This window comes from Dermacentor silvarum, chromosome 9, assembly GCF_013339745.2.
Source record: "Dermacentor silvarum isolate Dsil-2018 chromosome 9, BIME_Dsil_1.4, whole genome shotgun sequence".
Lineage (NCBI taxonomy): Eukaryota > Metazoa > Arthropoda > Arachnida > Ixodida > Ixodidae > Dermacentor > Dermacentor silvarum.
This window is the reverse complement of record NC_051162.1, coordinates 147,199,359-147,222,879: the sequence shown is the minus strand read 5'-3', so window position 1 is coordinate 147,222,879 and position 23,521 is coordinate 147,199,359. Positions and strand designations below refer to the sequence as shown.

The 23,521-nt window shown below is 48.8% G+C and overlaps 2 protein-coding genes across 13 annotated transcripts in view; both read left to right on the top strand.

Moving 5' to 3' along the window:
- The window catches only part of LOC119464516 (CUGBP Elav-like family member 2), a 521,231-nt gene that overhangs the window by 419,440 nt on the left and 78,270 nt on the right, over positions 1-23,521 (top strand). The gene's annotated exons all lie outside the window — the stretch shown is intronic.
- LOC125939942 (uncharacterized) lies at positions 4,094-10,004 on the top strand. Its single transcript, XM_049655490.1, has 2 exons — positions 4,094-4,505; positions 7,216-10,004. The coding sequence occupies exons 1-2, from the start codon at positions 4,496-4,498 to the stop codon at positions 9,486-9,488; spliced, it is 2,283 nt and encodes a 760-aa protein (XP_049511447.1). The 5' UTR covers positions 4,094-4,495; the 3' UTR covers positions 9,489-10,004.

Here is a 23,521-nt window from a genome sequence, read left to right as displayed (position 1 = left end):
CTGCGCATGCGCGGTGCGTAATGTAGGAGCTGGGAGTCGTGGTCTCGGGAGTCCGGCGTCAACTGCGGGTCGCTCTCTAGCCTACGCCACCGGTGCGTCTCGTATAACGAGTAGCTGGCCTACGCTACCGGGGCGTCGCACGGAGGCTTAGCGGGCCCACGCCGTCGTCCGAGCAGACTTGACGAGAATTGCTTCGTTCGTGATGAGTGCGAGGTCGAAGAGGTAGGGCAAACGGAACAGGGATCTTATTTACGTGGAAGAGGCAAACCTATTTACAGAACAAGGGGGTCATCATCGAACTCGCTGGAGTACGGAACGCAGTACATCGTAGCATGACATTGCTACTACATCTCAGCAGACTACATCGTTCTGGGAGAGCACACCACTATCTACATCTCGGAGCAGACGGGAGAGCACTGGCTACATCTTTCTCGGGGAGCACTCCAGATGAGCCGTGAACGTCCGCTTAAATGTCCTCCGGCCTCACTAGATCCCTAGGCCAAGGAAACCTGCACTCACACCTTCCTCCAACCGGAGCGTCCAAAGTCGCCGAATGCTCCGCCTTGAGGGTGAGGGTGCGCATAAACACTCCGGCGCCTTTGTTCCCTAAGCTGAACACACTTGGGAAAGTAGCCTCGGGCGCAGACGGCTCACTGTCACAGAGAACTTAAGGGACGCCCGTAGAGGGGAGGTGTCACGCTTGACCCAGTCTGGCGCGTCTTGGTCCCTGGGATGGCTCGGCCATTAGCGGGTTCGTCTGTCGAAACGGCCTTGGCAGCTAGCTGCGACCGTGCGGAAGCGTCGCACGAACGTTCCCAGGAATTCCTTCGTCCCAGCGTCGTGGTCGGCGGCCGGGTGACGTCCATCAGCCCCGTCGCCGTCAAACGTGACCCGCCTTGGTGTCGTCGCTGGTCTGTCCGGTGCGACGTGCTGTGGACCTCACCATGCTGATTCGTCTCGGGAAATCGGAAGTGGCTCGACGGTCGCTTCCCCCTCTGGCCGATCGTAACAGTAAGCGACCCTGGGGCTCTTGCGTGCGTACGCCGGGGTTCGTACACCACCTTGAAATCCTGGAAAACCCAGTGCTTTTGAAAACGATTTCAGGGGCCTTTAAAACTCCCTGAAAGTAAGTGTTGTCCTTGAATTCCTCGAAAACTGGAGTGGACGACTTTGGAACCTTCGAAGCAACGAACTCTACACCGGGGCTACGTCATCGGGAGATGATTCTAGATATTTTCTTTTCAGTGTTGCTAAGCGAGGCAATCTGGCGTGTCTCGCATCCAACGTCAGACTTGTTTAAATTGCCATTGACATCGTGGCGCTAGACGAAGCCTGATGAAGCGACCGAGCCGTGGACCACTGTTTTTTCTGTTTTACTAGATGGTCCACACCACAGCCATCGTGGCTCCATCTAGAATTGCCTGGCGGAAAGCAGGTTTCAGCCATATGGCTTTAACGCAACGAGCCTCTTTTGGCTGAAGCCGGACACTACATACTAACCATCGTGCTGGAAGGCGATTAACGTCATTGCAATGGAAAAGTGCAGCGAAAAACCCAAGCAAAGAAAAACTGAAGCCCCCTAAAGATCTTGAGGCGTGTATCCAGCACAGTGGCAAGAAATATCAGCTAAGAAGGAGATCTTACGATTTTTCGTCGTAAGTGCACGAATAAGGTTCGTTTCTTAAGTTCAGCCTTCGGCATCCTTGAAAGCCTTGTATTGTAGTTCAAATTTTAATCTAATGTTCTTTAAGAACCCTGGTGCGTTATTTTCGCGTTTTAGCGTTCAACGCTAACCATGCAAGCGCTAACACACGCAAGTGGAGCCGGACGTATACGGTAACATGGCGGCACCCGTTGAAGCAGGCCCCGCCCCTTCGGATCCATGAAGTCCTCGCATCCTGCACTGCTTGACCCATTCGTTCACCCAACCTGATGCCATGTATACATTTCGCTTTAGATTTGCACTATTACCGATAACTATGCACTATTTTTTGTTAATTTTTTGGCCATTTAAAGCTTGATACGAGCTGCTGTACCTACCTCCAAGATTTTGGGCGTGTGTGTGGCAGGCCACATGCTACCGCCAGGTCTTGGAGCCCATAAATTGAAAATGGTTACTTGTACATTGTATTTCGTATAGATGGTGCCACAACCTAAATTTTACGATCAGTTGCGGCAAAGCTATGTATATGGTCGATGCCTCCATGCTTGGTGCGTGTGGATGTATAGGTGACATTTGCTTTGCATTTTGTTTACTTGTACTTTCTGAACATTTACGTCCAAGTGCCGTCGCAGCCGTTCTCGCGAGATCTCGCACCGCTTAGCTTTGAGCTGTTATGTTTCTCGGCTTTCCTTCAAGGATCGCTTCAGCTCGCCGTTGTTTTCTTGCGTAACAGGTTACCCAGTTGCCGCTTTCTTTCTGTTCTCCTGTACTTATCGATTTTTCTCTTTCTCTCTCTCTCTCTCTCTCTCTCTCTCTCGCTATAATTCTCGCAACGCATTATTTCTGCCGCGTTTCCCCGTTGTGTGATCCCTTTCTGTATCCCCCCCCCCTCCCGAGAAGTTCTGCGGTAACGCGACGAGGTAGGGGCGTTTAAAGTGCTTGGCCAAAGTGGGGAAAGAAGAAAATCGGAAACGTCGTCGACCGCAACAGGAGTCTTTGTGCTAGCGAGCTCTCGTAACACCAGCAGCCATGAACACGGCATGGCGGGACGGCTGTTTCCAACGCCTGCGCTCCGTTGCGCCTCAACAACGCGTGAAACTGTAATGGGTGACGGCGAGTCCTCTTTTCTTTTTTTCCCTTGTTCATTTTTTCTTTTTCCTATTATTTCTCTTTTAGGCGCTGGAAGCGCCTGCATTCAAAGAGCAGCCGGCGCGAAGCTCGTCTTCGTCGTTCTCCCCCTTCCTTTCCTTTCGCCGCGTACTTGTAACCGAGCTATAGTTTCCCGCCGTCTGCGGTGCGCCGTAATGGCGGCACGCGGGCGGCCATTAAAGCCCGCTTTTGTGGCGGGGCCGCGTGACTGCTCCGGGAGGCTTGTCGCTTGTATGAAAACTAACGGCCATTAGAACAAGGCTTGCCTCTCTTGCGCCGCTCAGCCTCCATTCTGCTCAGCTATAAGCTTCCCCCTTCTCTTTCCCTCCTCCCATTTTAACGCCGTGCTTGTTTCGGGCACCAAGTGTGCCTCTCTTTTTCCTTTTCGCGCCTCAAGTGGCTAATACAATCTGTTGCCGTTATTCCATGGCTGCCTAAAGGTTTGTTCGAGCGTGTTTGTTTTGTTTCTTTTTCGGCTGCGCGGGTTCCACATATCTGCGCGGCGGATATATACGCCGTTTCCGAGACGATTCTTGTGTGCCATTCGCGTCGTCTGCTTCTCTGCATTGGCTAAACTTTCGCTTACGTCCGCTTCGTACGTTACGCCCACCCTTTCTACTTCTCCTATCGTCCAGTGATCCCACTTCTGCGCCAACTGCGCCAAAGTGCGCCAAATGGGATGTACTGCGCCATCCTGCTACAATCAACGAAAATTGCGCCTAACTGCGCCAAACAGTCTCGGGTTTGACGGCGCCTATCGCCGACAGTTACACCACCGGGAAATTAAAACGTGCAACGTGATGATAGGGCGAGCTTTTAGTTGTAAACAGGAGTCGAAACAGCACTAGCGCGTGCGTCCCGATTAACCCACAGCGCCACGCACGGCGCAGACGCGGCGCGTCTGCCTTGCAAGGCGGCTCGACGGCAAAGTGCGGTTTCTGCTGAGGCTCGTGGCTTCAAAGCGCGGGAAATAAAGTGCTACCCTAGCGTGCTTCAAAGATAGAGGAGCGTCCGACGGTCGGATCTGTAGCCAACCGCTTTCTTTTTGGCTGTTTTTCGAGCTTCACGAGCACGGCCCGAAAGATAAGAGGCACCAGCTTTTCCGCCGGTATTGTCGCAACCACAAACAGCGCCTTCACAGTTCAAGAAAGCATGCAGCGCGCGTTCTCCGTTGCGTGTGCGACGTAAGCACAGGTACAGTGGCACAGGCAACGAAGAATTTACAATGGCTAGTAGGTACAGCGGGGGCGTGGTACGGCTCGCCACCGGTGCTCCCTCGCGGCGACGATATTGCCGCGAAAGATAACGAAGTAGGGGCTAAGAGCTTCGCTGTAAAAATTGCGGTGGTTCTGTTTCTCAGGAAATACAGCGCATGCGCGAAACAACCTCCTGGAAGCACTGCCAGAAAGCTCTGGGAGAGAGAGAAAAAAAAAAGTGTCAGAGGAGGTTGGCTGGGGGGTGACGTTATGTTGCGTTCCAGGTTTTTTATTATCCCTTCCTCCACTCAAAGAACATGCTGCGCATATTCTCGTTGCGCGCGAAGCTCGCGGAAGAGCTGATCTTGTTCTGAGTTTCCCCGCACGTGGCTTCGGCCGCTGGTATCTACCTTCTGGTTGTCAGTTTTTTCGTTAGCCCTAAGGCGCTATTGCAGGTCGCAACGCTTGCCTGCCACATCTGCTCACGATGAAGAAAGGTGAGTTATTGCCATTTTGTTGTTTTAGCTCACTTATTGCGTAGTTTCGTTTTAGATAGGTTTGTATTTGGAAGTGCTACGATTAGACCGCGGTCATCGCGTGTGTTGTACGTTGCTAGGACGAATATGCTTGTCAAATCGCCTGCATTTATTAGAAAAAAAAATTAACGTGGGACTTTTATAACTGCAAAGCCGCGAATAACTAGGACCGGTAATATTTTAGTAATAGGCGATTTGTGTTCAATAGGTGTTGCATATGTGAAAAGGAAACTGGATTTAATCAAAACGAATGTTTTTAGTTTGTGTATACTAAAGCTCTATAATCTACGTATGTTGCCCCTTATACTTTCCGATAATGTTCGTTGACGGTTGCGGCGAGCGACGAAACTAACCGTCGCCGCGAGCTTGTAATCGCTTTGTTTCGGAAATCTAAACATGGCGCGTAAGTGCTTCGAGTCATACATTTGTGGTGCAGGACGGGCATTTATTTGCCGATCTCGCATAAAGTCTGTGGGGCACCGATTACGCATCACTCCTCCCTGTGTTGGAAGAGTACGTTTGCGTCATGCGCAGGTGGCGCGGTTTGCCACGACAATAGAAAGAAATAGAATTGGGTTTGGGTTCTTTGGGCTCGTACGCTATTTCCGAGAAATTCCGTGCGTGGCCAAAGGCTTAGCGTATGATGCATAACTTTGGGTACCCTATTCTACTGCCTAATGTTATGTATTTCCATAGAATGGCCGTACGTGGTTTTGCTTGCCTGTCACTGTTGAATCTCGAAACGGAACATGAACAAACATGATTGCTGTATCCGTGGACTATATGAACGGTTTAAAAGTAACAAGAAGTTTCATTTTGCTGACACGGAAGCGCATAATACGTCAGGACTCCGTGTTGTTAGAGCTGTGGAAGATGCGGTGGTGTAGCGGGGATCAATCCCCAAAATCGCATTGTACGCGCACCGGGCGCAAGAAAATCGCTGCTCAAATGCGTCAGCAGTGTTATGCATCCACGGTTAATTAAGTGCGAGTCTGCAGTAACTACTGTTTGATAACGGTAGCAGGCGACCTCTTTACAGTGTAACTACTTCGTGCCGAGCGCCATCGTACTCAGAGCTGCACTATAAGGTTGCGTAATGAACAGCGCGAAGAAACTGGACACAGAACGGAAGAGAAAAACACAGCTCTCGATTTGTGTTTTCCTATTCCGTTCTGCGTCCAGCTTCTCCGCGTTGTTCATTAAAAGTATGCCGTCGCACTTCGTTGGGAAGCAATAAAGTTAAGCAACATCGATCTCTTCGCTTAGCTTGTTGGCGTCGCGTGGAAAATCGCTCACATGTTGTTTATAACGCTCCAGACGAAAGTTGACCGTTGCAGTGAGCTTCGTGCGAAGCACCGGAGTGATGAAATTCTATCACACCCCAACATTCTGCCCGTGGTACGCGTGGGCGCGGCAGGTGCGCGTGCGTAGCACGTCTCCTTCCAGTAGCCTGGCTGTAGCGGCTGCGCTAGCTTTCCGCGCGGGTGAGCGCATTGGCGGCTCGCGCGCACTATCTCGCAATTTATCTGCGGCGCATGCAACGGCTGCGCGAGCCCAGAACTGAAAGCGCTTTCTTACAAGTGTATAAGAATAACAAATTTAGGAGCCATTCCACTCGAGGTGGATGACCAGCGATGGTGCAAAATAGGACTCATGGTTAGGCAAGGGTACGCGTATTCACTGTCATTATTAATGCGAAAGAATTATTTGGCGCATGAGTCGAAAAATCCGGCGTCTGCCGTCCTACGCGAACACGAATGGTAACAAAAGCCATGTGACCAAGCGGTGACGCCATAACATGACGTCATGAAGAGTCGCATCATAAGAGCACGCGATGCCGTCATGACGTCATCACACTGGCATCTTTTACGTTATGACGCGAGTGATGCAATATTTTTTTCTCAAGGAGGCTTCTGCAAACTAAGCCAAATCATGGTTTTCGAAAGAACATTTCGCAGTATAGGAAGGAATCGAACCCTGGTCCCAGGGATGCCAATTCATTGCTGGTATATGATAACTTTGTGATTACTGAGATGTACACTGTTTGGCGGTTACAGCCTTAGTTTCTTGGCCAAATTTAAATCTTAGACTGATGTTGTTGAGTGTTTGAGTCACTTGAATTGGTGTGGCACTTCAAACCAAATTTTTCTAGCATGAGCTGGGTAAAGCAATTCGATCTTGTCTGGCTTATTATTATTACTATTATTAAGTGCAAAATGCTTGAAGCTTTCTGCACCTAATGGTTTTTACTACCTCTGGGATCGGCCCACAGTTTTCGCTTAAGGACAACAAAAATGCACGAAAGCCTAGAGATATACAGCTCTGCTGCAAAATCAGGAGCCAAGACGAATGGTACCTTTCCTTGCGTGTAGTGCTGCAAATCTCATTTTTTAAAGATTCGGAGTTGTGTTCAAGTCAGAGGAAACGCGATGCCTTTGCTCCCCTCTTCATTACGCCAGTGCAATGACAGTCAGTATTTTCAGTGATCGGCTGATATCTGTTCATGTTTGCCAGAGTGCGCATTACTTACTATCGATTTAATTAACATACATGTGAACTGCAATAAAAGTGTGGTGCTTACTTCGTGAAGTTGACCAATACATGCTGTTGCTACAAATGCTCTGGATTTCAGGCAGCCTGTGACTAATTAGCTTCTTTTTCTTCACTGCAGCTAGACTCACGAGCTTCAAAGAGTCTGTGCTGGAGGAAGTGGACAGCAATGGCGACATTGTCAAGTCTTGGTGTCAAAGAGGTCTGAAAAGCTTTGAAGCTAAGTGCGTCATATGTGACCTGGTGATCTCCTGTGCACAGCATGGGACGTCTGCTGTAAAAAGACATGCCTCGTCCCAGATGCACCTAACAGCTAGAAAAAAACACTGCGATGCTGATGGGAAGTTGAACCGGCCGAAGTCACTCCAGTCTACAATCAGCTTCAGTAGAAGTGCTGGAGTCAGCACATTGAATGACAGTGTCATTCGAGCTGAAGCATTATTTGCCATGTCCTTGGCGGTTAAAGGAATTCCATTTTCTTACGCGGACGTGGCAGCGAAGATCTTTCCTCCAATGTTTCATGACTCTCAAATAGCAGGAAAGTTTTCTTGTGGAAGGACAAAAGTATCCTACATGATTTCAGATGGCTTAGGGCCGCACTTCAAGAAGAAAGTCATTGAGGAACTTAGCTGGCCAGAAGTGTACTACTCTATTCAAATCGATGAGACGCCAAAACCCGAACAAAGAGTTCAACAACTGGACGTGCTTGTGCGTTACTTTTCAAGAAAGCAGCAGAAAGTTGTCATCGAACACCTGGAGTCCTTCAACCTGGGTCGTGCGACAGCAGATATAATCGTTGACTGTGTCGAAAGGAGTATAACAGAGCTTCCCAAGGAAAAGCTACTCTGCTTCTTCAGTGACGGCCCCAACACAATGAAAAGTGTGAAGAAGAAACTGAAAGATGCTGTCCACCGAAATATTCTGGACATTGGAGAGTGCAACCTCCACAAGGTGCACAATGCTTTTGGCACAGGCCTTACAGCTTTTGGTGCAGATGTCGAGTTGTTAGTGATGGATGTGTACTATTTTTTTAAACATGCTGTCCGGTCTTCACAATTTACCAATCAGCAAAAGGAGCTTGGTATTCCGGAACACATTTTTCTAAGACATGTGAACAACAGGTGGCTTACATTTCAGTGCAGCCTAGAGCGTGTGCTCGAGCAATATGATGCACTGAAGGCATATTTTCACAAGGCGGCTGACAACAGGCCATCAAGTGCTGCACTGCCAAGACGATTGGCAGCAGCACTTGCTGATAAGCAATTGCTCGCAAAGATGCTCTTCTTGAGGAACACAGCTGAGCTGTTCAATAGATTTCAAGCACTTTTCCAAAGGCAAGAACCCCTTATACACATTGTGCACTCCGAGTCCGTCAGTCTTTTAAAGAAGTTGTTGAGTCGCTTCATGAGACATGACGCCTACCAGAATGCGACTGCTGCCGAGCTTAAATGCCTGGATGTGGCTGCTCCTACAGGGCTGAAGCAGGCTCCAGAGATAGGATTGGACACTGAGCAAGAGATGCACAGTTGGAGTCCTGAAGAAAAAAAATCGTTCAGGGTTCGGGCTCGAGCATTTTACATTGCAACAGCGCAACACCTTTTAAAGCAGCTGCCACTTGACAACAAGCTGCTTTTTCATTTGCGTTTCCTAGATCCTGCCCTGCCTTTAACAGTAGAAGAGACTGTTAAATCCATAAAGTATGTTGTTGCCAGTGTGCCCCATATGATAAACGGCAAGCAGGTAACATCTCTAGTGGATGAGTGGCATTCTCTTCACTGTAAGCCAATGGATGAACGTGCTGCTTCCAGCAACAGCAACATTGACAGCTATTGGGCTGATGTGCTCGCTGATGGTCAGTATCCATTGCTCTCTGTATTTATACGTGCATTGCTCTCCCTGCCACATGGAAATGCCGAGTGTGAACGGGGATTTAGTGAGAACAAGCGCATCATAGACAATCGTGCAAACCTTGGAATTGTAACCCTCAATGGCATCAGACATGTTAAGAGCTACCTGAAACGTTTTGACAGTGATGTTTCCCAGGTTCCTGTAACACAAGAACTGATAAATGCTGCCAAACATTCACACAAAAAATACTTGGATCGCCTTCAGCTGGAGGCTGAGGATAAGGAAAGACGGAAACGGAACGCCTCTGCTGACTCGGTCACTCATAAGAAAGTCAAGCTTGAAGAAGAGAAACATTGCCTAGAAGGGCGCCTAGAGTCATCAAAAGCAATGCTCCAGCGAGCACAGGGTCTCATCAAAGGAGGCCTGGATAACAAAAACATGGAGGATATTGAATGCGGCCAAGTTCTTCTGGCCGAGGCAAATGCTGCTCTTGCTGAGAACATGAGAAGGCTTGCAGACATCAACAAAAAGCTGCAGCAGTTTTAGAACTTCGTGTATGGAGGCTGCATATGAACAAGAGTGCTATATGTGATTTAAGGTGCAATATTTTATTATCATCCATACTATAAGATAGGGGCAGTAGTTCCACATTTCGACAATCACACCATTGTATTTATAGTGTTATTTCATAAAATATAATTTTGTTGATCCAGTATTCTGTGTTTGCTTGTGTTGAAAAAAAAAAGAAAGGCTGCAGGAGGTTATTCCTATGACGGCGTTTATTTTTGCATTATTGAGTGAAGTAATGTTTGTGTTCCTTGGAGTCTTTTTCTCCACGAGATCTGCAATGGATGGAAATGTTTACCAAGGTTCTCGTAAGAACATACAAATTATTCAAGTCTTTGAATGTAAACTGCCACTCGGTTTTTCGAAATACTTAAGGATGTGAAAAATTAGCTGCTCCAAGCTGCTCCAAAATGCCAAATTGCCTGCTCCAAAGTGCTCCAAAATAAGATTTCTGGTGCTCCAAAAATTGCTCCAAATCCTATGTCCGCAGTAGCATCACTGATCGTCTGCTTCTTTGCATAGGCTGACGCTTGCCTTCTAGCTTTCGTTTACGTCTGCTTCGTCAGCTACGCTAGTGTGTACACTCTAGCTACGCACAGCCTTCTTGCTTTTCGTATCGTCTGCTGCTTTGCATTGGCTGGCGCTTGCGTTATCTTCAATTTACATCTGCTTTGTTCGTTATGCCTGCATACGCTCTTATGTAGAAACTCGCGACGCCATGGGAGCCTCCCCCGATACGACGTTTAACAAATAATCTGCGCCTTAGCTTGCGAGTGTGAAGCCGTCTGCGACCTTTAACATTTGTCGCTGGCTTTGTGTTTTAATAATTTGACCTCGCTTCGCTGCGGTGCAGGGCGGTGCAGTGGCACGTACGGTTTGCGCTTCGGGGGCGTGTGCAACCGCGAATGAATAGCTCGCAGGCGTGAGTCGAAAAAACGTCGCAGTTGGATGAAACGTCCTTTATCTCTTTTCATACCCGCCTCTCTCACTTTCTCTCTCCTTTCCCCGCTGTTTGCCTATACGTGCGCTAGCTGCAAGAACGCTTCGCGACTCTTCTTGAAATCGTCGCTACTTCAAGTACGCTAGCTCCTTTTTTGCATGTTGCGTGGGTGGAGTGGGTGGAGCGCCGAGGTTTTTCCTCTTTCCTTTTTCTTGAGCCATACATCGTCACAGCGGTTAGTCAGCCCGCCTACGTGTGTGTTTCAACAATAGTGTTTCTCTTCATGTGTGTGTGTGTGTGTGTGTTTTTTTTTTTAGTTCTTTCTCTTTCTGCGAACTTGCACGTCATTACAGTTTCGAATTTCCCTGGGGAAGGAGGGAGGGAGAGGGTGCTCACAGTCGATCATTGTTTTACCCTTTTCTCCTTTCGTGCTGGTTACCAGTTCAGCTTTATGATATAGCCCTCCCGCAAAGTACCGACCGCAGTGTAGTTGTAGGGTTGGTACACTGGAAGAACCCTACGCATGCGAAAGGTAAACTAAAACGCCACTTGCATTGCGGCCGCCTGTGCTCATGCAGTGGTTTGTTTGTTTGTTTGTTTGTTTGTTTGTTTGTTTGTTTGTTTGTTTGTTTGTTTGTTTGTTTTACAATACGGAATAGTTGTCGTGATCTGCCACCATATTGTTAAAAAAACTGTACTGACTCTCGCGTCATTGATGTGCATAGTTAAAACATTTTCAAGGAATCTAGTTGTCCTTGAGCCTATTTCTCAGCTGCCTGCCTTTGCTGTTGCCGTGGTGGTATACTGAGTATCATTTCGCCTGGAAATTGGCCCTGTCGCTTTCTTTCTTTCTTTCTTTCTTTCTTTCCTTCCTTCTTTCTTTGCTGCCTTTGCACGTTATCCTTGCGTTGATCGTTTCGTTATGTGTGAATCGTACTCGCGGAGTGTGGCGGCGGGATCGCCAGTGTCGCGGGCGGGTGGTTTCCACGTTCGAGTCCGGTTGACGCGTCCTCTTCTGTTGTGTTGTACTCCAGTTAATTGCCGGTGTCACGACAACGTGGTGACGATCATTACCGCGGCAACGTGCCTACCGTGCGCGCACGGTTACGCGACGCCGAGAGCAGAGTGGGAAAGTACTTGTAACAATGTACTCGTAAAATATAATAAAGTTGCGAATATAACGTTGTTGTTTTCTATGCGTGATCGTTCTCTTGCTTCCCCAACGTGCTTCCCTAAGCAGCTTACGGAAGCTTGCACACTCGTAACTGCGGGCAAACCTTCGTTCTTGCGCCCAACGTACAAATAGACGGCTCAAATTCCTCGACGCTCGACACGCCGCACACCTCGCTCCCCCCTCTTTTTCATTTTTCTTTCCTACTTTTATTTATCGCTGCCTCCGCGTTCGTGTCGGTCAGCTGGCGAACCCTGTGCAGGAGCATTGCAATTCTCATATTGGCTTTCTCGTGATGGATGTGCGGTTTTATTGGTCCGGCCGCAGCACAACCCACTCGCAGTAGCAAGGAAGCAACAAATATATTGAGAAAAACGATCCGGCAGCGCTCTCTATGAATGCGGGAAAAGAAGATTTAAAGAAAACAGAACAGAAGGGACACTAGACTCCTGCATACTTGCGACGACCCTTGAGTGCAGCTTGCCGTTTTTCGTTTTATACGTCTGGCCTGCAACAGAAACTAGTGGAGTCTGTACCGCGCGGTCCGGTGGGTGGCAGCATGCAGTAGCATATAGTACAGGTTTCGCGGGCCCCTTGATTTATATGCTGGCCCGGCGAGGGTGCGCAAATGATTTACGAGCAATGCGCGATGTTGGCATGCATCTGGAAGTCGGAAGTCTCCGCGGCGTATGCAGGAAATAACAAGATGTGTGCGTATGTACGGGAAGAACTGAGAGAGAGAGCGCGTGGGGGCAATTTGTCGTTCGGTATTTTTTTTTTTTTCCGTGCGGCTGTTCGTTGTGTACCTCGTACGTTGGTTTATGTTGAGCCGTGTTCGTCGTCACGTGTCACGCGAGGCCCGAAACCTATATCGCGTAGTTTAAACGGATGCGCATGCGAATTACGGAATGCCAGCGATTAGGGACGGATTCGGACGTTGACTGAAGGATGGGTTTAGAGAGTCTCGGGAATGATAACAGCCTTAATTCTATCTTTTTTTAAATACCTTTTGACTCTCGGTAAGCCGAGCCCTTCGTATCGCATTTGGAGAACGGGACATTGATTTAAATTCATTTCTCCAAGTGGCGAGTGTTGATTTAAACGAACGAAAAATTAAGCTGTCTGAAATATTTGAACGTTTGACTTTGCTCAGTAGCAAACATGACGAAATGAAATGATGCCTGCATGCCCCTGGTTAATATCATCTGTGACTCTCAAGGATTTGAATCTGGTAGCTAGAATATAAAAAATTAATAATGCAAGTTCTTGGTATGGCCTTTCATAATATACGTCTAAGTGTTCCCAGCAGGACCGCGAATATAGGGCGTAAGGAGGTTTCGCGGCTACATATCGTATTTTGTTGTTGTTTTTAGCGTTTATCTCGACTTATCTACCACTGGGGTCGCCTTGCGTAGATCATTTCAGCAGTGTGTAAGTTTGCCCGTGGGTTAAGATTCCTTCAACTGGTCCAGATAACGCATTTCGTGTTCTGGAAATCGACGCCGAGTTGAACCAGCTTCCGGGCTAACACCGCCTGAAGCGATGCATACCACTACCACCATTTGCACCAGTGCAGTTCCAGGACAGTACTGCGGCCTGTTTACATTCTGTACCGCCTACAGCCTTTTCTTATTTTTTCCCCTTTCTTTCTTTCTTTCTTTCTTGTTTTGTTTCTTTTTTACTCCTGTAGTTTCACTCGAGCATTGAGCGCACGGCAGGAGCATCCATTGCTTCGATTCACTCTGCGAGTCACGCTAAGCACAAATCTCAAGGAGTTCTGTGTAGAGGAAGCTAGCTCAGTAGAGAGTTTAGGCTTGTTCGTGAACGTACGTATTAGCGTTCGCGGAATACCGTAGAAGGTGTACGGCCAGACACACCGTTTGTATCGACATTTTGTGACGCACAGTTTAACCGGAGAGCACGCAAATATTATACTGCTCGACTTACACGTACTTCTTGACTGTTGGTGCAAGGCGTTGGTAGCGACGTATTCGTTAACCTGCCGTACCTTTATTAAGTTTTCCCTTCGACGATAACACTGACGCGACACACACACACAAAAAAATTGTTGAACGCATTGTAGTTAAACAAACCGTCGCAATATGTTGCCACCAGCTTTGCTACTACCGTTCGTGTCTCCGGTAACCTGGTAATCCTTAAACGGTAAAATGTTTGAGGACCGGCTAGAGCTCTCTACCCTGTCGATCGCTCATGAGCCGAACCACTAACACGGATGCTGGAGAGAGAGAGAGGAAAAAAGGGGGGAAAGAAAGGTAGTGAGGTCAACCGGATGCACGTCCCGTTTTCTACCCTACGCAGGGTAAATGTTGTTAGAGAATGGATTAAACCCCCCTCCCTAGCTGGGCGTTGCGGGGGACTGGACGATTTTATCGCCCGTGGACTTTATACGGAACCTCACGGCGACGACAGAAATGCGCCTGGAGTGTCCAAAAAATTGCTATCGCAATAAAAGAGAGAGAGGGAGAAGACACTAAGTCGCTCCGTCTGGAGGTCCTCTTTAAAACGACAGTCGCTCGCTGAGGTCTGCCGACTTGGGGAACTTCAGTAAGGGAACTTCAGTAATGTACGTATCGGCTTTGAGGCTTGCGACGCATGGGGCCGCGGTCCAAGTAATTTTGTCGCCGACAATGATATGCATCAACGCGATCGATCTATAACGTGCTGCGGAGTAGAAGGGGCTAGTCGTCGGACGAGGCAAATGGAAGAAGCGTCTGTATTGGCAGTGAAGCTCGCCTATTGGCAGCACGGTGACGCGGCATTTATATGTCTCCTATATCCTCTAATATTTGAATCGATTTGAGAAATTCTTGTGGTGAAAAAGTTCCTTAGACCGCGTTTTAGAAGTTCTACTGTATAACGAAAATTGGGAAGGCGAGGGGCCCATTAAGGCTAAATTATTTTGTGTGCTGCTCTGCTGGAGATGGTGTCATGCTATGGGAAGCCGAAGCATCGTCGACTGTATTTTTTTTTTTTTTTCACCGGACGTTATAGCTAGTAGCGCCGCCGCTTCATGCTTTTGGAGCTTTGCCTAACTAACGCAACGGCTCGCAGAGCGTGATGTCACGCAGATGGGGACATCGCCTCGTGTTGCCTCTGCCGTATGTAACGCGTCAGTATTTTGAAGTTGCAATGTTCTTGACTCTTGGCTTAAGGTATATGTACTTCCCGAAAAGCGTCCCACTATCATGCCTTGGGCTTTCGGCTTTCACGCAAAGAGTGCCCACATGCGCACGCGACACTAGCGCTGGTCAAAAGACGCGGGTAAGTTGGTATAAAAGATCAGCGCGAGAGACACCATCTTTCGTGCAGGCATCGTATTTCGCACATTTCTGGCGCTCGGCGCCAGAAATGTTTCAACATAACCCGCGCGCTTCTGAGTGTACCCGGAAAAGAAAGATCCAGTTGCGAGTTCTCCCCTGTCGGCTTAAGGTCCCCGACATTCTCCCTTTCCCTTTTTCTTTCTTTCTTTTTACCAAGTCGCAAGGGGCCTCAAACGTGCGTCCGGTTTTATTCTCGGAGTGCAAACACAATCATGCGCCTCCCGCGCGAGGAGAAAAATAAGACGCAAGTCGAGCCCAAGATGCAGCCTCGCGCTTTCACGACGGCAACAGCGCTCTACGGGTAAGCTCGTCGCGTATGGAACGAGCCCCCTCGAGCTGCGCTGGAAAGTCCTCGCACGATGTGATCTCGGGATCAAATATGCCTTCGCTCGCTCGCTTTATCCCGTTCATCTGGTCTCTCTCTCTCTTTTTCTCTCGCCTTCTGTTTACACCAGAACCGGAGAACCTCCGTTACATTTTTCTTTTTCTCCCCCTTGTGTTCCTTTCGCTGACCGTTCCCTTTCTTCGAGTGCAATCTCGCGCGGCGACGGTGTAGCGTATCCTCTACTGGTATGTAGGCGAACGCCGGCGGCCAATCCGAACCGGGTCCTTCAGTCCAGCGTTTGTATATACAGGGTTCGCAATGCGAGCAGGCGCCTTCGCGATTCAGCCTGTACTCGCCTTGTGTCCGCTGGTGTGCCTGTGTTTGTCGACGTGCGCCTAAACCAAGTGCGCGTATATTTAGGTAGCACATGCCGTCTCTGTTTTCTCGGCGCCTGGCGCTCTCTGTCGACGTCTGCATACAGCTGGAAACGAGTGTGCGCGATATCACTCGATACACCTACTCAGGCTGAGGCTTCCATACTGTGAAGATGAAGGAAGCAAGAGGCCGTCTTTCCGGGCCTCTCCTGTATACTTCCTCTTCCTTGTTTGGTGTTTTTCACGCGCACACATACATACATACATACATACATACATACATACATACATACATACATACATACATACATACATACATACATACATACATACATACATACATGCATACATGCATACATACATACATACATACATACATACACACATACAACCACAACGACGATGATATGCGCATCACGGGTACTGTGGAATTAGTTCTGCGGAAACAAATTCGATCTGCTGCAGAACACTGAATTCGTTCGCATTCTATCAACATGGGATGCAACCGGAAACCCCAGGCGGAACGCAAAAACGCTCCTGCACGGAGCTATGAGTGCGAGCCAAAGGGACTCCGATTGTCAAAATCGCGAAGCACCTACTACGGCGTTTCTCACAGCCTAAAAGTTGCTTTCAGACTTTGAACCCCGTCGAACAACGTAAACCGGCGTGTTCCGGCGTTGATAAATCAAGTCTGGCGCACGGTCGGGTCTATCGGGTCAATGAAGTGTTTGCTACAGGCGGGGTTAGCTTGGCAGTCTGGGACGGCAGTTGCTCAGCCTGTGCGTCTGTCTCACTGTTCAGGAATTTGCTACACATGTGAGACCTCCTTTCGTTTACATCTATATCTATCTATCTATCTATCTATCTATCTATCTATCTATCTATCTATCTATCTATCTATCTATCTATCTATCTGTCTGTCTGTCTGTCTATCTATCTATGTGCCTCCATCGTGGCAAAATACTATTTCCGCCAAGATTTCGGTGCACAGTTTGACATCATTTTCACCTGTCGTGGGATTAGACTTATGACTCACGAGGCTTCACACAAGATGACACGAACCCCTGCAAACACTAAGAATAATGTTGATATCGCATGTAAAATTCTGCTCGATTGCCCATCTCGACGGCACATAGGACTCACAAGAGGCTTGGCGGACGAGTACGAACAACTTACTGTCACAAGTGAACCTTAGGGGAGGTATTCTATTGCAGTAGCGGCGCGTCCGCCTTCGTTATCAACGGGATCAGCCGGCCGTGATCGGTGGATGATAAGAGCGGCATACGGAATTGACCGCTAGGAATGGCTACATAAAACCGTCTAACCGTCCACCGCTTACGGCCGGAGCTGATGCCGTTGATAACGCGGGCGGATGCGTCGCTCTTTATACCACTGACGAAGCACGACGACAAGGGACCGCATTGGAATAGAATCGTCACATCCAGACCAGAATCGGGAGTGAAGAGCAGCGCGCAGTCGCTCCCATTTCCGTCGACGCATACATCCCCACCTCGTCTTCGGGCGATTGCATCATGCGGGCACATAGGCGGCGCCTATATCGCCGCGCCTCTAATGCGCCTCCTCCGCCAGCGGCGTCGACATACGACGCTAACTGCACCGCGGGGGTCGTCTTCTCCATCGGCAGCGGCCGTATTTTGCTCGCCTTATTGGGAATCAATCCTCATCGGGTCTCCGGCGTCGACGCTCTCTCCCGAGCGAGTCCTCACCCGCGCGCTCCCCAACTGCCCCGCTCTTTCCCTTATGGCCAATCTCAATCAATCGCGTCCTTTCTCTAGTTTCCTTTCTTATTCTTTCCCGCAAATTGTGCCTGCTTTCGCCGTCGGAGTTTCTTGTACTAAAATTACCAGAGGGCGCTGCATGCGATCGTTCAGAGTCTATGGGAATGACGGGTTATTGGTTCATCATGTGTTTGTCTAATCTTCGGGCGCTTTTTTGGCTTTATTTATCGTTACGTACAGAGGTAATCAGTAGAGACACTTTATCTTCATTTATTTGCCTAGTAATCACATTTTCTTTTTCTAAACGGCATGAAAGCAATCGATACTTTCTGTGCACATGCGCAATCATTGCGAATTGTTGCACTTATAATGCAGTATTTAGTTTGGGGGGTACTCTGTACTGCTTTTATTTAGGGATTTGGGGATATAATTATGTTTAGCAATTCTCGCCGCAATATTTGGCGATTTTTCTCGCGTTTAGTACAAAGATGGCCAATTACACATAAAAAGTTAAAATACGCATCTTTTGTTATAAGTGACCGATTTTAGGGTGTATATATATATATATATATATATATATATATATATATATATATATATAGCTGCACCAAGCTTTTTATAGTGCCAGTAAGCTCAGCAAGCTCAGGGTTCCCGTAAGCTTAGCAGAAAGGATTCTGCCGGTTACCGTGACTGCGTAACAACATGGCGGTGTCCAGGTTTTTCGCTTCGATCCCAATTCGCCCTTGTTTCTCGCTCTGTGTCGCGGCAGCGAGAAATGTTACATGGTGAAAGTCGGCCTCCTCTTAGTCCCATCTCGCGCTGAGGACAAAGTATGTAAGCGATGTTTTGCAGTTACTATTGAGCTCAGTCGTTTGTTTCGACGCTGCTATAAGCTGAGAGAGGAGACGGTGAGAATGAAGTGTCTATTTCCGGATAGCGTTATGATGCCGCAGTATTTGCGCAGCGGCAATCAAAGCTAAATGCCGTGTCGCCATCGCCCTGGTCTCGCCAAACGCCCTCTGCGTGTCCCGAGTGAATTCACTTCCCGCCCAATGCGAGGTGAAGCTTCGACCTCTTTCTTCGCGTACAGTTGCAGCTGTTGCTTTTCGAGTTGTACGAGCCCCCAAGAGCCGTCCGGAAAGCGCCACGTCATCACGGTCCAACCGTGACGCTTCGAACGTGTTGTGGTGCTTGCGCGACATTCGGTACTTCTTTCCTGCATACAGAGGTGTGATCATGCCTTATGTATACGCTTCAGAAAGAAAAGAATACTTCTCGGGAGACTAGGTTCCCGTTTCTATCGCGAAACGGACGCAGCCATCTTTGTGGTTTCTCGTTTTATATTAACGGCCCGAAAAATTAATCATCGATTCCCAGAAGGGGTGCCCGATATTTCGTATCGTACTTCATTTTTTTTTTTTCAACCCTTTCCATCTGTTCAGTAGCTTCATTTTACCGACCTCCAGGCGTCGTGTTCTGCGACCCCCACGCATGGGGATATTCTCGGTGTGTTCGAATTGATTTGTCTTTCGAATGGTCTGTTGCGTCGCCAGTTCTTCTTTTTTCTTTTTCTTTTCTCCCCTTGCGCCTCTGTTTCGGCAGACCCCATTTTGTACCCGAGGCTTGGCTCCTCAGATTCATGCGCCGGCGGCATAATTACAACGTGGGGCGTGTACCACGGTGCAAGCGACACTTGGTGCTATCTTCTTACTTACAGTGTCGACACATTGTACGTGTATTAACGCGACTCTGGGCGCGTTCATCTGAGAGTACTTCTTTTTTTTTTTCCTCCGTTGTCATGGTGACATATCGAGCTTGAGATTACGCAGGCTGTTGCTACGTAGAGTTGAGACGTCGTCGTGAAGGGCGTCGGTTTCGTTGTTGCATTCGCTTGCGCTTTACATAATTTGCCGTTTGCATGAATGCGACAAGCGGCGCGTCGCGTCGAATTTCTACCACGTCGCATCCATGTAAGCGACGGTAGTGCGTTAAGAAGGCGAATCGCATTAATGCTGCCGGAGAGGTCAGATCGAGGCGAGTAAGTCGTGTTCGTAATACAACGCTGTCGCATTGTATTACCGCGTGCAGATTGGACTGATGGACTAGTTTGAAATAGTTCATGGCTGAAAATTTTAGCCTGGAAAACAGGCTAAAAGCAAAGGCCGGGCTGCTGTATTTTCAAGCACGAAGTAATTGCAACTGTAGCCGAGCTGTCCGTCCGGTTCATTGTTTAGTCCAAGTCCTGCTTTCGCGCTCTATTTTCAAGCATGAAGTATTTCGGGGACGCGCCACGAAATGGCGACTCGGTAAACATTCGCTTCCATGTAAAAGCCCTTGTAGAGAGACGGCCACAGCTGGCATTGTGACCGTCCGTCGCGTCTCGCAGAAACCTAACCTACTTCGCATTATTGCTCGACGTGGTGAAATCATTGGCTTCGGGGCACGATTGCCCTGACCGTGAACCTGAGTCTTAGAAGTCCGTTAAACTTGCGCTCAACGCCGAAAAACAACGATGCAACAGGGTTGTTCATGATCATTATTGTTATCTTCACCAGTAGCCTGTCTTAATTCCCCTGCAGAATCATGGTATTACGCACCTATCTCCAGTTTACACGTGTCTTGCGCCAGCAAACTTCATCTTACGCCTCCATTATTGCCCGATCTCATCACTCCACGTCATCCAGTCTTCGGCTGCATCCGTCTCCCGGTTTTCTTGACACACATCCTTTCGTACTAATGGGCGACGGATTAGCTGCTCTACGCATCACGTGGCCTGCCGAAATTCACTTCTTTCTGTTAACCTCAACTAATAGGCAGCGGGATTAGTGACCTGCATGCTTTGGTCGAAGCGCTGTGCAAGTTCCCAAGACGCGGAGCTTTGTTGGGGCCTGTTACTCTTTGTGATTGGAACGCTTCTCTTTCTAGTATAGAGGCCGTTTTCGCTTTTCCGTGCGCCTGACTAAATAACTTTTACCCGCTGACCCGACTTGACCGCTTGCTGTCGTTACCTGTGGTGTATGCAATCGCACAAAACCGTTGTTACCTTATGTTTTAAAGTGAAAACAAAATAAAACAGCGAAAACCAAGACGCATGACCAGAAGGAGGCACACACACACAGAGTCGCCGGATTTCACTTTTTTTTTTTTTTCACTTAGAATATGAACCAACTAGCACAGCAATTCACGCTTCTTACCTTAGTCACAGCGTCCACAAGGCTGCTGGATAATATATATATATATATATATATATATATATATATATATATATATTGTAGTGAAGAAGAGGGACGATGCAGTGGGGCATCCTTACCAGCACTGTCTAGTGGGTCAGTCTCTCCAGCGCATCGCTCGGACTACGCCGCTCGCGCTCGCGGTTCCCTGAACTGATCCAACGGTCGGCCCTAACGCTTGCGTCCAGTAAACGCCTTGTTAATATATACGTGCGACAACTACGATTTGATTATGAGGCACGCCGTAGTGGGGGACTCCGGATTAATTTTGAGCGCCAGGGGATCTTTCGCATGCCCCCAAAGCACAGGACACCGCCGTTTTTGCATTTCGCCTCTAGCGAAATTCGGTCTCCGCGGCCGGGATTTGATCCCTCGACCTCGCGCCTAGCCGCGGAGCGCCAGAGCCGCTAAGCCACCGCGGCGGGTCAGTATAAGGTGATCAAGATAGCGGGCAGCGTTTCTCCGTGTTAGCTTTACATCATCATATCGGCGTCGGTGGCAGTACATACCCGCTGCAGCCACTAAAGAAAATAAAGTTCCTTTCAAACGCTGCGAACGTATCTGGAAGAATGAAAACGTAGGGGCCGGACTTCTAGGAGCGCAGTCATTGGCCTCTCTTTTTTTTTCAATTATCTTCCTTTTTTTTGCGCAAGTCTCTGGGCCAATTCCAGCGTTCGTCACACCGCAGTCTTTCTTCATTACCGTCTTTTCTGTATTCCTCGTCCGCATTTCTCTTTCACTTTTCCTCTCAAGTGGCATATCTGTCAAGGCCTCTCCTCTTCAAGGCCCCTGAGATGTCCCCAGCTCGTCACTCCTCCTTTGCCTCCCCTATTCCGTTTTCTTTTCCTCCGGCGTAGTGGAGTGGCCTGGCCCGTCAACGCTCTCTCCCTCTCTGCCTCCTCGATCCCGTTAGCCTTTCGCCCCGTCGGGAAAGAGGGAGTAGGGCCGGTCCTCCTCTCCCGTGCCCGATCCCTCGCAAATCGCGGTGATGAGTCTCCGAGGCGCACTTAGCGCAACGCGCTCTCCAAGGAGCCGGCGGCGGTGACGCCCTGCCACCTCTACGGCCTGCCCTTCCTCTCCCCCCCCCTCCCTGTACTCCTGCTTCTTTCCCCCTCTCCCATCCCTAACCTTCCGCGTAGCTGCCGGAGGGCAGCCTTTGATTGGCCTTTGTTTCGGCCGAGCCGCTTAATCGGAACTGCGCCCATATACGCCAGCGCCCCCTTTTTCTCCCGTTTCTCGCCTTACTGTTTTCTTTCCCTAGCTTCCCTTTTTTTATTTTTCCCTTAGCTTTGTTTCACTGCTCTGCCTGTCTACTTCTCTTCGTTCCCCCTTCACTTAGCACCGTCTTTCTTCGCTGCGGCTCATTGTTTGGCCCTTCATCGTGTGCCGGTGTTCCTCTAACGGACTGGCGGCAGGTGTTTCTTTTTCTTCCCATTCTTTCTCGCATACTTTCCTTGGTTTTTTTTGTTTTTGTTTTTTTTTTGTCCTGGTGTTTTGTTTGCCCGTTAGAATATTTGCGGCGATCGTCTTTGTTGCGCGAGCTTGCCTTCTTTAGCTGCTGCCGATCCGTTAAAATAGATAGCGAGACCTTAAACGCTGCTTTTCTTGACCCCTTAAGTGCCATGTCGTTTCCGGAAGAAGTCCCAGTATTTATTTTATCCCGCGAAATTTCTGTTCGCGATACGTGCGTTCTGTAATGTATTGCACATACGTTGTTCATAACTCATGTCATAAAAAAATGAATCTAAGATAATCGGTGTTTATCTCTGGCGTTAATTACGGGATCCGGTTGAGTGCATTGGCTGCGTAACGTGCGATCACCTCAAATATTAAAGTAACATACCCTGAAAAGCAGGTTTAAATGCTTTCTTAGGAACCGGCAATGAGGGAACGCTAACTACGGTACCATATAGATGATATATATATATCCCAGTGAGCGGCCCTGTATAACGCTTGACTATGTTTGCGTTTTTTTAAACTACTGCTGCGATCACTAACTGCTGACGCAGTGTCTGAAGTATGTTTCCAGAAATTACTTGTATAAACATTTCCTTCAAATTTGGGGGAGTTCTTTTTTTTTCGCGTCAAACACAGCCAGATGATTGCTTTCGCCGCGTCGACGGCGTGTTGTCGCCCCCTTTCCCTATGTCGTTTTTCCCTTCCCCATTTCCCTCGCTCGGTTTTACTTGTACTTCTTCCCGCGAATCGCTCGCTTCCCCACCTTCCCATTTTCGAGATCCTTTCCGAGGCTGTTGCCTGAGGTTCGTGGAGATTAGGGAGCCCCGCGCGCCTGCTCCGATTGGAGAGAATTTCCCGCGGGAGGCTTGGGAGTTTGGGCTAACGGGGGAAGAGGCGCCGGGAAAGATGCCCATGGAGGCAAGGACTTCCTTTTTCTCTCTCGCCCAGTTAGACGGGAAGGGTTGAGGGAGGGGGAGTCCCCGTGGGGCCCGCTTTTTCTCGCGTTACGTCCCGAAATAAGGAAGTGCCCCGGAACCGCTTCCCGCTTAATTTCTCCCCTTGCGCGGGCGGCGAAGTCGTCGATAGTGTCGAGCGGACGGGTGGCATCCACATCACTGGCTCAGCCCGCTTGCTGTGGCCTTTTGCTGATGAGCGCCGACCCGTGCGTTTGTTTCACAGCCGCGACAGCCATATTTAAACGGCGTTTGAATTCGCGCAAGTTGGCGATAATATATGGATAGACACCCGCGGTGTCGCTTCCACCGGGCGCTGCAGAACAGCGCATTTCAATGTGGGTGAAGTGCTAAAGAACGCTCGTGGCCTTAGATTCAGGTGCACGTTGGAGAAACCCGGGTGGTCAAAATTGACTCGAAGCCACCCCACTACTGCGGGCCTCATAATCAGATCGTGATTTTTTTCACGTAAACACCCCAA